The sequence below is a fragment of the Ursus arctos genome, unplaced genomic scaffold, assembly GCF_023065955.2.
Source record: "Ursus arctos isolate Adak ecotype North America unplaced genomic scaffold, UrsArc2.0 scaffold_19, whole genome shotgun sequence".
NCBI classification, from domain to species: domain Eukaryota; kingdom Metazoa; phylum Chordata; class Mammalia; order Carnivora; family Ursidae; genus Ursus; species Ursus arctos.
The window spans coordinates 51,878,317-51,894,606 of NW_026622863.1; the positions used below are offsets into that span (position 1 = coordinate 51,878,317).

General features: G+C 43.4%; 1 protein-coding gene and 1 pseudogene across 1 annotated transcript; one reads left to right on the forward strand and one right to left on the reverse strand.

Annotated features, from left to right (window-relative positions):
* The first annotated feature begins 790 nt into the window (after positions 1 to 790).
* On the forward strand, positions 791 to 16,082 carry LOC113247999 (zinc finger protein 345-like). Its single transcript, XM_026489385.4, has 3 exons — positions 791 to 1,061; positions 3,693 to 3,819; positions 11,187 to 16,082. The coding sequence occupies exons 1-3, from the start codon at positions 1,029 to 1,031 to the stop codon at positions 13,502 to 13,504; spliced, it is 2,478 nt and encodes an 825-aa protein (XP_026345170.1). The 5' UTR covers positions 791 to 1,028; the 3' UTR covers positions 13,505 to 16,082.
* On the reverse strand, positions 6,682 to 7,150 carry LOC113247997 (60S ribosomal protein L10a-like; annotated as a pseudogene).
* Positions 16,083 to 16,290: the final 208 nt, after the last annotated feature.

Consider the following 16,290-nt stretch of genomic DNA (forward strand, 5'->3'; position numbering starts at 1 on the left):
CACTGAGGATGAGCCCCAGGCAGAGCTCGATCTCAGAACCCTGCGATCACTACCTGACCCAAAACCGAGAGTGGGAATCTTAACTACCTGTGCCACCGAGGCGCCCCTAAAAATAAAATCTAAAAAAAATTACACAGTTATAAAATAGCTCTTTGTAAAATTTAGAGGATTTAGTATAGAGCTTCCAATTTTACTTCCACTTCTGTTGATTTTTGCTTCCATTTGTCAAAATCACTGATGACACAGGTAATGGAGAAGTTTTCTGTGGGAACCAGAAACAAATCCTGTTTGTCCACCCGCTTCAGGGCAGCCTAGCATGCCTTTTCTTGCTCTTCTGTTACGACCCTGTATGGAGTCTTTTTTCTTCTTCCTGACAGACACATTAATACAAAACTGAGTAATAATGCTCCAGGCCATATACATTTGAAGAACAATAACATGTTTCCACTTATGTGTGAACTCTTTTATGTTTGAACGACACTGTGAAATGAGATGTCATTTAGATAGAGGATTTCGGGACATCTCAAATAATATTTTTATCCTCATGGAGCAGGCTGAGCTTTATAGAGTCGAAATAATGTCTGTAAGCCGCGTTTAACAACGAGCAAAACCCCTCCCTGCTTTGACGCAGGAGCGCGACTAGCATTCCCGGGCAGCTGCCTGGACCATCCTCCGGTGGAGCACTGTGAACGCCCTTTGCAGCTACTACATTTCCCAGAAGATCCTGCGATGGGAGCCAGCAGCCATGAGCCAATGAGGGACCAAGTTGAGGGATTTCCGAGCGTGCGCATCGCCTCAGGGCGGGACTTCCGGTTGTCATCACCCCGGTCATTTCTGCTTCTCGCTGGTTCTTTCACCCGGTCGGAGGTTCCGGAGCTCCCGGTGTGGGTTGTGGTGACGCAACCAGAGAACGGGCGGGAGGAGGCGCTGTCCCCGCCGCACAGACTTGGGTCCGCTGCTCAGCGACGCCGCCCGGGCTGCCCCGTGCCGAGACGGGGACCGCGGGTCCGCTCCGCCCACAGAGTCCGATGGCGGCGGCCGCGCCCAGGGACCCGGCTCAGGTAAATGCTCGTCCCCCGGGCCCTCCCCGCCGTCCCCCCACCCAGACCCGAGAGGCCCGAGCGCGGGGCGCCTGCTCGCGTCCCTGCGGCCCAGGCCCCAGTGTCCGGGACAGGGAGGCGCCGGTGGGCGGGGGCCCCGTGTGTGAGCGCCGGCGTGCTGGCTGCGGGAGTGGGCTCGGGGCTGAGGGGCCGGCTGGGGCAGAGGCTGGAGGGGGCCTGAGACGGGAGGATTCTGCCCTCAGGCGACAGAGCGTGAGGCGGAATCGCGCGTAGAATGCAGGCAGAGGTGAGGTACCTTGGTTCCTAGGGCCCTAGAGGATCGTGAGCAGAATAGGGATACAGTCTGTGTTAGGGTGTTAACAGCTTTCCAAAAAGCTGTTCGAGGGAGAACAGGTTGGAATGGGGGTGATGAAGACAGGCAGGCACTGGGAGTTGAGTTCTTGACCAAGGTCTTAGAGCTGGTAGGAGGAGCACTGAGGCACAGACGTTAGTCCCATAACAGGTCACTTGGTTACAGAGGATGCCCAGCTCACTCGGTTGCCTTCCTCTTCCCACAGTTTCTGGAGGCTGAAAAGGCACTTAAGGCACCTACACAAGGAGGGAGAAGATCTCCCAGTCCCTCACTTGCCCTGACACCACCCCAATGGTGTATAGGATTGTGGTAACCTGAAACGTTCACTTGTTTTTCCAGCTGTTGGGTCCGGGACCTTCCAGATACCCCAAGTTCAGGGTCCTGAATGCAGGCCAAGGGTCACATGGAGGTGTTCTCGGTTTTGTCAGCCAATGTAAACAGGTGTGGAAGGTTATTTCAGGAACAGATACCAGTTTGTTTAAATGCTTGAAGGCGTGCCTGAGTTAGAAACAGGGTATAGCAGGTCTTCATTCTTTCTATTAAGAACAAAAAGCAGATCAAGAATCAGGCCTGTAATGTGGGCTGCCTGAGAACTTGGGCATCTGTTAGGGAAGTGATGGGAAGTTTGGATAGGGGGAAAGAGTTGGTGATACCCAGGTTTAACAGGCTCCATCTGGCTGCACAGTGGAGAACAGATTATGGGGTTAAAGAAGGAGATGGGGAGCCCGGGAGGAGGCAATTGCTATAATCCAGATGAGTGTTGATGGATAGGAGTGGTGGCTGTGGAAATAGAAGAAGGGGTTGGACTTCTGTCCATTTTTTAAGAAGGGCCAAGTAGACTTTTGGATGTTGTAGATGAGGAAGAGAAAGGAGGATTCAGGGAGGATCTCAGGGTTTTGGGTGTTAGCAGCTGAAGCTATGAAAGGTCCATCAGCTGGAATGGGGAAGTTGGTGGAAGGTTAATTTCCACTGGGAATATCCTAAGGTTTTTGGCCGTATTAAGAATCTGAGAAGTTTCAGAGAACTGAGTACTAAAGAATCAAATGGGCTGCTGGACACACAGGTCTGGAATCTTGGGAGACGTCCAGGATGGAGACATCCAAAAGTGATGGCTATTGTGTGCAGCAAGGTGGAGAGCTGGATCACATATGGGAGGGCAGGTTGTGGTGTCGTGGTGGTAATGCTGTTTAGTGGGTTAGAAAGAAGAGGGTGCATGCCGAGGGAGAAATTTGATAGTGGGAGCAGTGTGGGAGAGAGGATGATCTGGCAGGCGGCCACTACTTCCCTGGGATGAGTGGACATGAGAGAGCTATGGAGGCAAAGTAGAAACTGAATCAAGATGATAGTGAGTCCAGGCCTGGTGTTCATTCACTACCGTACAGATTCACCAAATTTTGTGGTGAGCTTTTATGGCATCTGTGGTGTTTCAGTCTTGCTGGTGGATAAGGTCTGGGGAAATGTTCATTTGTGAGGGTCACTGTGCCTGGCATGGAGACCAATGGCGTTTTGATGTGCTTTTAATGAAGGTTAAGTGGAGAAAGGAGGGTTATTGCTGCTGAGGGACAGCAAGGGCAGCACAGAAGTATCAGAGGGTCATAGGTATCTGAAATTTACTTGTGGTTCTAGGTGACTAATATTGAAGCAAAGATCACAAGTAGATGGACAGGCCTTCAAAGCAGCCCTTGGGGCTTTCTTTGTCGGTCGGATCCATCAAAGGACAGGGGCTATACTAGATCATGTTTGAAATTTTCAAGCAGTCTGGATGCCACGTGCCCAGTGCATGTGTGAGTCCAGGGACATGCCTGTGGTGTGGGGCACGGAGATGGCAGAGCTATGGGAATGCATTTGAGGGATCTGAAGATGTGAGAGGTTTGGTCTACTGAATGATGTGCACACTGAGAGTAAGTATGAGCTGAGGGCCCTAGGGCCCTGGTATTGGGGACCTCAGAGTGAAGCATGAATCCATGTGGCTTCACTATGTCTTGTATGTACAATCTGTGAGATGTAGGGGAATTGCTTGGTAGGAAGGATGGGGCCCTGGAGACCAGGCCTAGAGCTTACATGACATTTATCTGCCCCCGCCTATTGTTGCTGAGAGCTGAATATAGTGATGAATGGGATCATGAGGAGAGAACAGCCATCAGTGGTGCTAAGGCCTGGTACCTCCTCTGGGGTGGGGAGCTCCAGAGGAGGATGAATGTGGAGTAGATGTATGGGAGATGGAGTGTGGGTTCTCAGAGACAGAATGTTCATCGTTTTATCCGTCCCATTCTTGACAGGGTGACGTGACCTTTGAGGATGTTGCTGTGTACTTCTCCCAGGACGAATGGAGTCTCCTTAATGAGGCTCAGAGACGCCTGTACTGTGATGTAATGCTGGAGAACTTTGCACTTATATCCTCCCTGGGTAAGACCCTCCCCCTCTCCAGTGATGTAAACTAGGTTTTGCATTACCCCATGCCCCTCTTTTCCCAGGGGGTGCTCTGTCCTTTTCAACATATAGAGTATAGGTACTGCTTGCTTCAACAGTTTCTTGAATAGTTGTTGTCCTTGGTAGGGCTGTGTTTTTGCGCCGTCCTCTTCTCTCCCCACAGGCCCGATACTGTCTGTATTGAACCCTCAGGAAGAATTTGAGTTCAGTAGTCTTGCAGTGAGGCTAGTGGGTGGCATCTTGTTTGTCCTCTCCGTGGCCAGGTTGTCTCTCTAGGTCTATGTTATTTCTGTGTCCCTGGTTTTGTTTCCTTTTCTTTCTTTCTTTTTTTTTTTAATGTATTTATTTGACAGAGAGAGACAGCCAGTGAGAGAGGGAACACAAGCAGGGGGAGTGGGAGAGGAAGAAGCAGGCTCATCGCGGAGGAGCCTGATGTGGGACTCGATCCCAGAACGCTGGGATCACGCCCTGAGCCGAAGGCAGACGCTTAACGACTGCGCTACCCAGGCGCCCTGTTTCCTTTTCTTATCTGACATTTCATTGGGCTTCCCTGTGCTGGGAATTGCAGGTATTATCATCGTCATTACCTGCCTGGACCATGGACTGTTTTTTTTAAGACTATCCTGTACTGTTCTTTTTATAGTGTTCAGATTTCTTTTCTTTTTTCTTTTTTCTTTTTACCAGCTTTATTGAGGTATAATTGACAAATAATATTGTATATATTTATATTTAAAGTGTACAGTGTTATGATTCGATATTCATATACATTATGAAATGATTACTATAAACAACTTAATTGACATATCTATTACTTTACATATTTACCTTTTTTGGGTGTGTAAGAACACTTAAGATCTGTTCTCTTAGCAAATTCAAGTATACAACTCAGCATTATTACTAACTATAATCACCATGCTGTACATTAGAGTCACAGAACTTAATCAAGCTTGTAACTGACCAGTATCTCCCTGTTTCCCGTAGCCCCCGCCCCTGGCATTCTACTCTTTGTTTCTATGGGTTGAACTCTTTTTTTTTTTTTGTACAAAACAAAAATATTTTAATACCTTTAAAATCCAAATTTTTCTTTAAAATCATTCAGAAAAAGATTCTCAAGCCAGCATTAACACCTCATTAAATAGTTACATTAGAGCTATTTAATATACAAAGAGACATCTTTTCCCCAGTCACTTCCTTCTAATGTCTTTTCCAGAATCATACACTTTTTTGCTTCTCTCCGCTCCCCATGCCACGGTTTCTTTAGATCATGAAAACTAAATTTGTTGAACACCAGAAATCTGTTAATATGACATTGTATAAACCATAACATTTTGTTGTTGACAGAACATCTGAGCTTTATACATAAGAGCAGCATGGGTGAGCCCCAGAGCCTTTACTAAGACACAGCTTAATAAATCCTAGTGCTACCAATAAAAAATAGGAGGAGAAAAAAGGAAACTGGACCCTTATTTTACATCACTCACAAAAATTAACTTGAATTAGAATAAGAACTTAAACATAAGACCTGAAATTATAAAACTTTATTTTTTTTTAAAGATTATTTATTTGAGAGAGAGCAAGTGCGCACACATGTTCAAGTGAGTGGGGGGAGGAGCAGAGAGAGAAAAATTTTAAAGACCTTCCATTCTGTACTAATGTCTATACCAGTTTATCTCACCAACTGTATATAAGGGTTTCCTTTTCTTCACATTCTTCACCAACAGTTGTTCTCTCTTGCTTTTGGATAATAGTCATCCTGATAGGTGTGAGGTGATACTGTGATTTAGATTTGCATTTTTCTGGTATTAGGGATGTTGAGCATCTTTTTATGTACCTGTTGGCCATTTGTGTGTCTTTGGATAAATGTTTATTGAGGTTCTTTGCCCATTTTTTATTGGATTTTTTTTAAAAGATGTAATTTATTTATTTGACACAGAGAGAGACAGTGAGAGAGGGAACACAAGCAGGAGGAGTGGGCAAGGGAGAAGCAGGCTTCCCGCTGAGCAGGGACCCCCCCCCGATGTGGGGCTCGATCCCAGTACCCGAGAATCATGACCTGAGCCGAAGGCAAACACTTTAACGACTGAGCCACCCAGGCACCCCCATTTTTAATTGGATTATTTGGTTTTGTTCTTGTTATTGTGGAGGATTTTTTAAGATTTTATTTATTTGACAGAAAACACAAGTGGGGGGCAGGGGCAGAGGGAGAAGCAGGCTTCTGGCTGAGCAGAGAGCCTGACATAGGGCTCAATCCCAGTACCCCGGAATCATGACCTGAGTTGAAGGCAGACACTTAACCTACAGAGCCAGCCAGGTGCTGCTGCTGCTGTTGTTGTTGTTGTTGTTTTTTTTTAAGATTTTATTTATTTATTTGACAGAGAGAGAGAGACAGCCAGGGAGAGAGGGAACATAGGCAGGGGGAGTGGGAAATGAAGAAGCAGGCTCCCAACGGAGGAGCCTGATGCGGGGCTCGATCCCAGAACGCCAGGATCATGCCCTGAGCCGAAGGCAGACGCTTAACGACTGAGGCACCCAGGCGCCCCTCATGTCGTGATCTTGTGGGTCGTGGGATTGAGCCCTGTGTTGGGCTCCGTGCTTGGCAGGGAGTCTGAATTTTCTTTCCCTGTGCCCCTCCCCCCACTCACTTGAACATGTGTGTGCACTTGCTCTCTCTCAAATAAATAAAGAAATCTTTTAAAAAAAAAGTTGCATAATTTCCAGTCTTACGTTTAAGTTCTTATTCTAATTCAAGTTAATGTTTGTGAGTGATGTAAGATAAGGGTCCAGTTTCCTTTCTTCTTCTTTTTTTATTGGTAGCACTAGGATTTATTAAGCTATGTTTTAGTAAAGGCTCTGGGGCTTGCCCATGCTGCTCTTATGTATAAAGCTCAGATGTTCTGCCGATTCTTCTTGAGACTTAACACCAGGAAATTGATAGTTAAATGGATGTTGTACATAAGCTCATTATCTCTCATCTTCATTTGGCCAATAGCCACTGCCAGACAGGACCTTCTTCATCTGGAGTTTGATGATGGACTTAACTTCATCCACTTTGGCTACCGTGTTCTCATTATGAGTCAGCAAGGAGGGGAACTTGTCAGCCTTATTCAGGCCTCGGCCCAGGATTTATGGGATCTGCTTGATCAGAGATTGAAGGCAAAAATGCATCGTAATTCTTGGCCAGCTTCCCAACTACATTTTTTATTCTTGTTTTCTTCAATGCCTCAATGTCCATGTGGGGAATATCCACAGCCTTGGCCTCATCACAGTGCTGGTCCCCCAAAATACATACGGAAAACTTTGGGCGGGGAGTGGATGTAAGCCCAGAATATCCACATTCACCAGCAGCTAGTCTAGCTTCTCAAACTTGCTGTTAGGGTTGGCCAAGTTTTCCCCACACCTTCCCTCTTATTTTAAAACCCAGTGTGGAGGTCCCTTTTTCCTTTTTCTATGTGGATATCCAGTTTTCCCATCACCATTTATTGAAGAGGCTGTCCTTTTCTCATTGTGTGTTTTTGGTGTCCTTGTCAAAGATTGGCTGACCATGTGTGCATGGGTTTATTTCTGGGCTCTTTGTTCTATTCCATTGGTCTAATTTTATGCTATACCGTACTGTTTTGATTACTATAGCTTTGGAATATTTTGAAATCAAGAAGTGTGATGTCTCTAGCTTTGTTCTTCTTTTTCAAGATTGCTTTGGCTATTTGGGGTTTTCTATGGTTCCATACAAATTTTAGGACTTTTTTTCCATTTCTGTGAAAAACGTCATTGGAATTTTATTATGGATTGCATTGAATCTGTAGATTGCTCTGGGCAGATTGCTGTGGGTAAATGGACATTTTAATAATATTCTTCCAATCCAAGAACATTGGATATCTTTCCATCTGTCTTCAATTTCTTTCATCAGTTTCTTTTTTTAAGATTTTATTTATTTGTCAGAGACAGAGAGACAGAGAGAGAGCACAAGCAGGGGGAGAGGCAGACAGAGGGAGAAGCAAGCTCCCCCCTGATCAGGGAGCCCGATGCTGGACTCAATCCCAGGACTCTGAGATCATGACGTGACCTGAAGGCAGCTGCTTAACCAACTGAGCCACCCAGGCGTCCCACTTTCATCAGTTTCTTATAATTTTTAGGATATAGATCTTTCACCTCCTAGGTTAAATTTCTTTGAGTATTTTATTCTTTTTGATGCTATTGTAAGTGGGATTGTTTTCTCAATTTTTTTTCCAGGTATTTTATTGTTAGTATATATAAATACAGCTTAGTTTTGTATGTTAATTTTTTTTTTTTATCCTGCAACTTTACTGAATTCATTTATTTAATAGTGTTTTGGCGGGTTCTTTTTTTTTTTTTTTTCCTTTTAAGATGGAACATTGCTTGATAGATTTTTTTTTCAAGATTTTATGTATTTATTTGTCAGAGAGAGAGAGCACAAGCAGGAAGAGTGGCAGGTAGAGGGAGAAGCAGGCTCCCTGCTGAGCAAGGAGCCCAGCGTGGGACTTGATCCCAGGACCCTGGGATCATGACTTGAGTTGAAGGCAGACGCTTAACCAATGGAGCCACCCAGGCATCCCAGTGTTTTGGTGGATTCTTTATAGTTTTCTATATGTAAGATTATGTCACCTGCAAACGGATAATTTTACTTCTTCCATTCTGATTTGGATGCCTTTTATTTATTTTTCTTCCTTAATTACTCGGGGCTAGGATTTCCAGTGCTGTGTTGAATAAAATTGGAGCGAGTGGGCACCTTGTCTTGTTCCTGATGCCAGAGGCTGGGGGCAGGGGAGGGAAGCTTTTAGCTTTTGATCATTGAATATGATGTTAGCTGCGGGCCTGTCAGATATGTTGAGGTTCTTTACTTATTTAACTAATTTGTTGGTGATTTTTTATCTTGAAAGGTTATTGAATTTTCTAGATGCTTTTTCTCCATCTATTGATATGGTTATATGATTTTTACCTGTTAAACTGTTATTCAGTTATGGTGTTGGATTATGTGTATTCATTTGCACATGTTGAACTATCCTTGCATCTCAGGGATAAATCCTTATTGATTGTAGTGTATGTTGCTTGTAATGTGCGATTGGATTTGGTTTGCAAGGAGGTTTTTGTTTGTTTTGTTTTTTTTTTTTTTTAAGTTTTGTATTTATGTTCATCAGGGATATTGGCCTGTAACTTTCTTCTCTTGCATTGTCCTTAAATGCCTTTGATATCACGGTAGTGCTGGCCTTACAAAATGAGTTTGGAGGTGTTCCCCCTTCAGTTGTTTGGAAGACCTTAAGAAGGATGGTGGCGATGAGTGGGCGGCTCAGTCGGTTGAGCATCTAACTGTTGATTTCATCTCAGGTCATGATCTCAGGGTTGTGAGATCAAGCTTGGCAGCAGGCTCCATGCTCAGTGACGAGTCTGCTTGGGATTCTCTCTCCTTCTCCCTCTGCCCCTCTCCCCGTTCATGCTCATGCTCTGTCTCTCTAAAATAAACACATCTTTAAAAAAAAAAAAAAAAAGGATGGCGTTAATTCTTAAAATATGTGGTGGAATTCCCCGTGATTCGGTTTGGTCCTGGGCTTTTCTTTGTTGGGAGATTTTCTCTTTACCAGTCTGTTCACATTTTCTATTTCTTCATTATTATTGTCAGGTTGTATGTTTTTTTCTTTCTTTTCTTTTTTCTTTTTCTTCTAGGTTATCCAGTATATTGGCATGTAATTGTTCATTGTCTCTTGATAGATTGTATTCCTCCAGTATCAATTGTGATGTTTCCTCTTTCATTTCTGATTTTGAGTCTTTTTGTCTTAGTGTAACTAAAGGATTGTCAAATTTATTTACCTTCTCAAAAATCCAGCTCTTCGTTTCATGGCTCTTTTTCTATTGATTTTCTAGTGTCTATTTATTTCTACTCCGGTTTTTGTTATTTGCTTCTTTCTGTTTTGACCTTAGTTTGTTCTTTTTCTCATATGTTGAGGTATTAAGTTGCTTATTTGAGATTTTTCTTTTTTCTTAAGGTAGACATTTATTTGTATAAACTTCCCTCTTATAACTGATTTTCTTGCATCCTGTAACTTTTAGTGCGTTGTGTTTCAATTTTCATTTGTCTACATATATTTTTTTTTTCTTCTTTGACCCATTGTTGTTCGGAGGAATGTTGTTTAAATTCTACATGTTTGTGATATTTTCCAGCATTCCTTCTGTTAATGATTTCTAGTTTCATGCCATGTGATTGGAAAAGATACTTGATATGATTTTAGTCTTCTTAAATGTTAAGAATTGTTTCATGGGGCACCTGGGTGGCTCAGTGGGTTGAGCATCTGCATTCAGCTCAGGTCATGATCCCAGGGTCCTGGGATCGAACCTTGCATTGGGTTTGCTGCTCAGCTGGGAGCCTCCTTCTCCCCCTGCCCATGCTTTCTCTCTCTCTCTCTCAAATAAATAATAAAATCTTAATTTATCTGCGAGAGAGAGATCATGAGCAGGGGGAAGGGTAGAGGGAGAAGCAGACTCCCCACTGAGCAGGGAGCCTGATGTGGGACTCACTTCCAGGACCCTGGGATCATGACCTGAGCTGAAGGCAGACACTTACCTGACTGAGCCACCCAGACACCCCAAATAAATAAATAACATCTTTAAAAAAAAAAGTTTCACGACCTAACATGTGAGAGAGTCCTAGAGAATGTTCCATGTGTACTTGAGAATAAAATGTATTCTGCTGCAGTTGGATGGCATCTTCTATATATGTCTCTTAGGTGCCTTTGTTATAAGTGCAGTTCAAATCCAACATTTCCTTATTGATTTTCTGTCTGGATAATCTGTCCATTGTTGATTACTGGTTATTGAAGTCCTCTACTGTTACTGCATTGCAGTCTATTTCTGATCTGTTAGTATTTGCTTAATATATTTAGGTGTTTGAATACTGGGTATGTATATACTTGTTATTGTTAAAATTTTTTTTTTAAGATTTTATTTATTTATTCGACAGAGATAGAGACAGCCAGTGAGAGAGGGAACACAAGCAGGGGGAGTGGGAGAGGAAGAAGCAGGCTCCTAGCAGAGGAGCCTGATGTGGGGCTCGATCCCATAACGCCGGGATCACGCCCTGAGCCGAAGGCAGATGCTTAACCGCTGTGCCACCCAGGCGCCCCTGTTATTGTTATATCCTCTTGATGAATTGACTTCTTTATATTCTGTAGAGACCTTTTTTGTCTCTTATGATAGTTTTTGACTTTAAAGTCTATTTTGTTTGACATAAGAATAGTTTCCCTGCTCGTTTTGGGTTTTCATTTGTATATTCGTAATTGGGTTACTCTCTTCCAGTAAAGTCAATGTGTACTTCACAAGTGTTTCTTTGTGTTCAGGTTGCTGCTGTCGAGCAGAGGCTGTGGAGACACCCTTTGAACAGAGCATTTCTGTAGGTGTATCACAGGCCAGGACTCCGAAGGAACCTCGGTCTTCCCAGAAGACCCACCCCTGTGAGATGTGTGGTTCAGTCTTGAAAGAGATTTTCCACTTGGTTGGGCACCAGGGAAAACAAAACAGCCAGAAACTGTTCAAGTATGGGGCATGTGTGAAACAAATTTACTCTAGTGCAGACCTTCAACAGCATGAGAAGCAGCGCATGGGAGACGAACCCTTCAGAAGCCGTGTGGACAGGGCATCATTTGTGAAGAGCAGCAATTTCCATGATTCAGGAAAGCCCTTAACCTTTGAGGAGATTGCGAAGGACTTCCTGGCCACCTCAGAACATCTCCAACAACAGGCCACTCATACAGGGGAGAATAAAATCACTGAGTCTGGGGAGACTTTTCAAAGCATAAAAAGTCATCACACCTGGGAAGAATGCAAGAAAGCCTGTGGTCCCAAACACACACTTGTTCAGGACCAGGGTATCCACACTGGAAGACAGTGTTTTGTGTGCCCTGAATGTAGAAAAACATTCAGGTACAAATCCTCACTTCTGATTCATCAGAGAGTCCACACTGGTGACAAACTTCATGTGTGTAGTGACTGTGGAAAATCCTTTAGGGGAAGCTCAACCCTCAGTCAGCATCGAAGAATTCATACTGGGCCAAGGCAGTACAAATGCAGCAAATGTGGGAAATCCTTTAGCCAAAAATTTGTCCTCATTTATCCTCAGAGAAGTCACACTGGAGAAAATTGTTACGTGTGCCGTGTATGTGCTCAGTCTTTTAGCCAGAACTCTATCCTTATTCAACAACGTGCAGTTCACACTGGAGAAATGAGTTATGAGTGCACTGAATGTGGGAAATCTTTTAGACGAAAATCTGATCTCATTGAACATTGGAGAGTACACACAGGAGAAAGGCCTTATGAATGTAGTGCATGTGGGAAATCTTTTACTTCTAGCTCTGCGCTCCGTTATCATCAGAGAATTCATACTGGAGAAAAACCTTATAAATGTAGTGAATGTGGGAAGTCTTTTACCTCTAGCTCTGGCCTCCGTTATCATCAGAGAATTCACACAGGAGAAAGACCATATGAGTGTAATGATTGTGGGAAATCTTTTACCCAAATAAATCACCTCATTATACACCGAAGAGTTCACACAGGAGAAAGGCCTTATGAATGCAGTGAATGTGGGAAATCTTTTAGCCACAAATCTTACCTCTCTCAACACCAGAGAGTTCACACAGGGGAAAGGCCTTATGAATGTAGTGAATGTGGAAAATCTTTTACCTCCGGCTCTGCACTCTGTTACCATCAGAGAGTTCACACTGGAGAAAAACCTTATGAGTGTAGTGAATGTGGGAAATCTTTTACCAATGGCCCAATACTTATTCGACACCGTAGAGTTCACACAGGAGAAAGGCCTTATGAGTGCAGTGAATGTGGGAAATCGTTTACCCAAAGAAATCACCTCAATATACACCAGAGAGTTCACACAGGAGAAAGGCCTTATGAGTGCAATGAATGTGGAAAATCATTTACATCTGGTTCTGCTCTCCGTTACCATCAGAAAGTTCACATTGGAGAAAGGCCTTATGAGTGCAGAGAATGTGAGAAGTCTTTTACCTCTACCTCTGCCCTCCGATGTCATCAGAGAGTTCACACAGGAGAAAGGCCTTTTGACTGCAGTGAATGTGGGAAATCTTTTAGGGATAGTTCCCAGTTGAATCAACACCAGAGAGTTCACACTGGAGAAAAGCCTTATGAATGTAGTGATTGTGGGAGATCCTTTAGTCAGAATTCATACCTCTCTAAACACCGGAGAGTTCACACTGGAGAAAGGCCTTATGAGTGTAGTGAATGTGGGAAATCTTTTACTTCTGTCTCTGCCCTTGGTTATCATCAGAGAGTTCACACTGGAGAAAGGCCTTACGAGTGTAGTGAATGTGGGAAATCTTTTACCAATAGCTCCATACTGATTCGGCATCGCAGAGTTCACACAGGCGAAAGGCCACATGAGTGCAGTGAATGTGGGAAATCCTTTACCCAAAGAATTCACCTCATTATTCACCGGAGAGTTCACACAGGAGAAAGGCCTTTTGAGTGCAGTGAGTGTGGGAAATCTTTTACCTCTCGTTCCACCTTACATTATCATCAGAGAGTTCACACAGGAGAGAGGCCTTACGACTGCAGTGAATGTGGGAAATCTTTTAGCCGAAAATCTAATCTTTCTCAGCATCGGAGAGTTCACACCGGAGAAAGGCCTTAGTTGGGTAGGAAATATATAGTCTCCTTGTTCAGTGTAATGACACCAGAGGATACTCTCTGTGAGGCACCATTTGTCTGAACTCAATCTACTACATCCAAATGCCAGTAGTGGAGAGATTTCCCTTAAGTTTCAGTTACGTGGAAGCATGTGTGGCTATGTTGCATTTTTTAAACTTCCCAGGGCTCTTTCCAGATTAATATCGCTGCCAGTCTGTGGCCAAAGCTATGTAATTCTACCACCTGGCAAATCTCTACAACATGCATCAGTCATACCCCACTGTGCTCAGGGAAGCTGACCTCTGTTCTCATTTGTTGGAGGAAATTAGGAGTAACCTGAGTCCTTCAGGGGACCCACATTTACTTTTTTCTGACTAATTGGCATGGACCTGACACATATTGTCCTAGAGAACATCACATGAGTTCAGCTGGTGGAGAAGGACCACCATTTGCAGGGACATGGTCTCTGGAGATATTAGTGATTAGTTTTTCCACCTTCCAAGTCACTAACTCAAGAACTGCTAGTCCCTATTGCTTTGGTTTGTACAATAACAAGTCCTTATTGTTTAAGTCTTCTTTAATCTTGGGTGTTCTATTTACCATGTATGGTGGTTTATAAACATTCTGAGGTCTCCAAGCATGAAGGGGTGAACAACTTTCACTGGGGAGGGTCTTAAACTTTCTGTGCTTCAAGGGGACAGCACAGTGGCCAAAAATAGCCTACTGCTTTTTGCCAGATTTGTACTGCCCATGGCCTCCTAGAAAAGACTGCAGGGAGGGCTTTCTGGTCCTCATTTGAGACTGGATGCTATGAGTTTGGGGAGTGTCAGAGGTTACCCTGAGAAGGATCAGGTGTGAGAACCTCAGGTGCTTCTGGGAGCAGCATAAATTTTTTCCCTCGTTCACAGAGGATATCACGGGGGATGTCAGCACTCTTGAGGGGAACCTCTTCCCCAGGTCCTGCAAAGAGCCATATGCCCCAATGTCCACATTTCTGTAGGTGATGGTCATTGGTTGTAAGGCCATAAGGTTCAGGGGAAACCAGAACTGCTACAGAAACATTGGCTTCATAGGGAGTGGAGGAGACCACAGCCACCCAGATGGAATGTGCCTCTTCTAAAAGTGCACCCACAAATACTACTGTATTAGGGACTGCAGACTGGTGTGTGCACCAGTCGGTGGACCTCCAGGTATAGTTATCTTGTGTAGCTTATGTCATTGTCGTTGGAGATAATGGAAAGGTTTTTTGGATTCCTGCAGCCTCTCAGTGATGTTCACCTCAAGAACATGGCTGCACGGGCAGGAAAACAGATCAAGAAAAGGGGGATCTATAGTCCAGGGATGTGGCTTTTGTGACCCACCCAGCAGTCCTTTTGACTGTGGTGAAAAGCCCTTCATTGATCGCTATATTTGCTTTCACTGAGCAAAACTGGCCTCCACAGGGCAAGAATGTGCAGTGAATGTAGGGTTGCAAAACCTATTTTCCAGAAAGAGTTGGACAAACAGATTTTTTATTTTGAATCATTTTGAGAAGCTTTATTAAGGTATAATTTACATGTAATAAACTGTACATACTGGAAATGTAGTCCTTGGTAAGTTTTGACATGTGAACCTGGAACATCAGTCATGATAGTGATCATATGTGTCATTGCATATTGACCTCATGTCTTTTAATAATCTCTCTAACTGCCCTCCCAGCCCTCCAAGTCACCGTTGATTTACTTTCCAGTACAATAGAAAATTTATTTTCTATAATTTAAATAGTAGGAGTCAAAGTTTTTTTTTTCCTACTTTTATGTTGCATAAATAATTATAGATTCATCAGTGGTATGTAAGTTGCTCGTTTTTTGTTTTTTAGCTCAGAAATATTCTTATCTCTGAGGATAGCAGTATTAGTTTACCCATTATTTTGTTTGCGGACGTTTGGGTGTTTCTAATTTTTGCCTATGGAAAAAACGATAAAAACATTTGTGTGTAATTATATGGATATGTGTTTCACTTACCTTCTGTCAGTAACTCAGTAGAAAGTCTGAGTCATAGGGTAGATAAATGTTTAACTTAAAGGAATTAGTAAATTGTTTTCTAAATATACCTTTTTGCATTCTTCCAGCAGTGTGTGGGAGTTGCATTTCCTCCACGTCCAAGCGGATGGTGTAGTTCGGTCAGTCGTTCTTAATTTCAACTCTTTATAAGTGTGTAGTGCCGTCTTAGTGTTTTAACTGCATCTCCCTAAGGAGTCCTGATGAGCATTTTTTTTCAGATACGCATTTGCTATCTATATTTTTGCTAAAATGTCTGTTCATATCTTCTGCCTATTCTGTGAATTTTGGTGGTTCCCCTTTTACAAAAGGGTATGAAACCACAAAGCTATATGTTGGAATTTGACTTGTGGCTTTTTGACTTTGTGGAATCATTTTTAATACTGGAAGTATATGTTCTCATTTTTTTAGTTTTTTTTATGCTATGCATTATGTAATGGACACATACACACTTTTATTTTTAATCTACGCTATTGACATCTTCTTTGCTTTCTAAAGTCCAGACATTTAATAATAAAATAAATCCTTACATTGTAGTGTTCACCCATTTTCCTGGTCTATCATTATGGAGGTTGGTGGGGTGGAGCAGGACTCTGGAGGCACCAGAAAGACTCAGGATGAGAAGGTGTTTTTTGAGTCCCAAACCCAACAGGGAGGGAAATAAGGCACTGATCAGGATCTCCAAGCCTTGGGTCCAGGCAGCCTGGGCTGGAATCCCAGATCCCCAGGACACACAGGCAAACTACCCACC

Bases quoted from the DNA above. Each gene is read 5' to 3' on its own strand.
- LOC113247999 (XM_026489385.4), top strand. From the start codon at position 1,029: ATGGCGGCGGCCGCGCCCAGGGACCCGGCTCAG. The intron at 1,062-3,692 runs GTAAATGCTCGT...CATTCTTGACAG, and splicing joins CGCCCAGGGACCCGGCTCAG to GGTGACGTGACCTTTGAGGA. The intron at 3,820-11,186 runs GTAAGACCCTCC...CTTTGTGTTCAG, and splicing joins TGCACTTATATCCTCCCTGG to GTTGCTGCTGTCGAGCAGAG.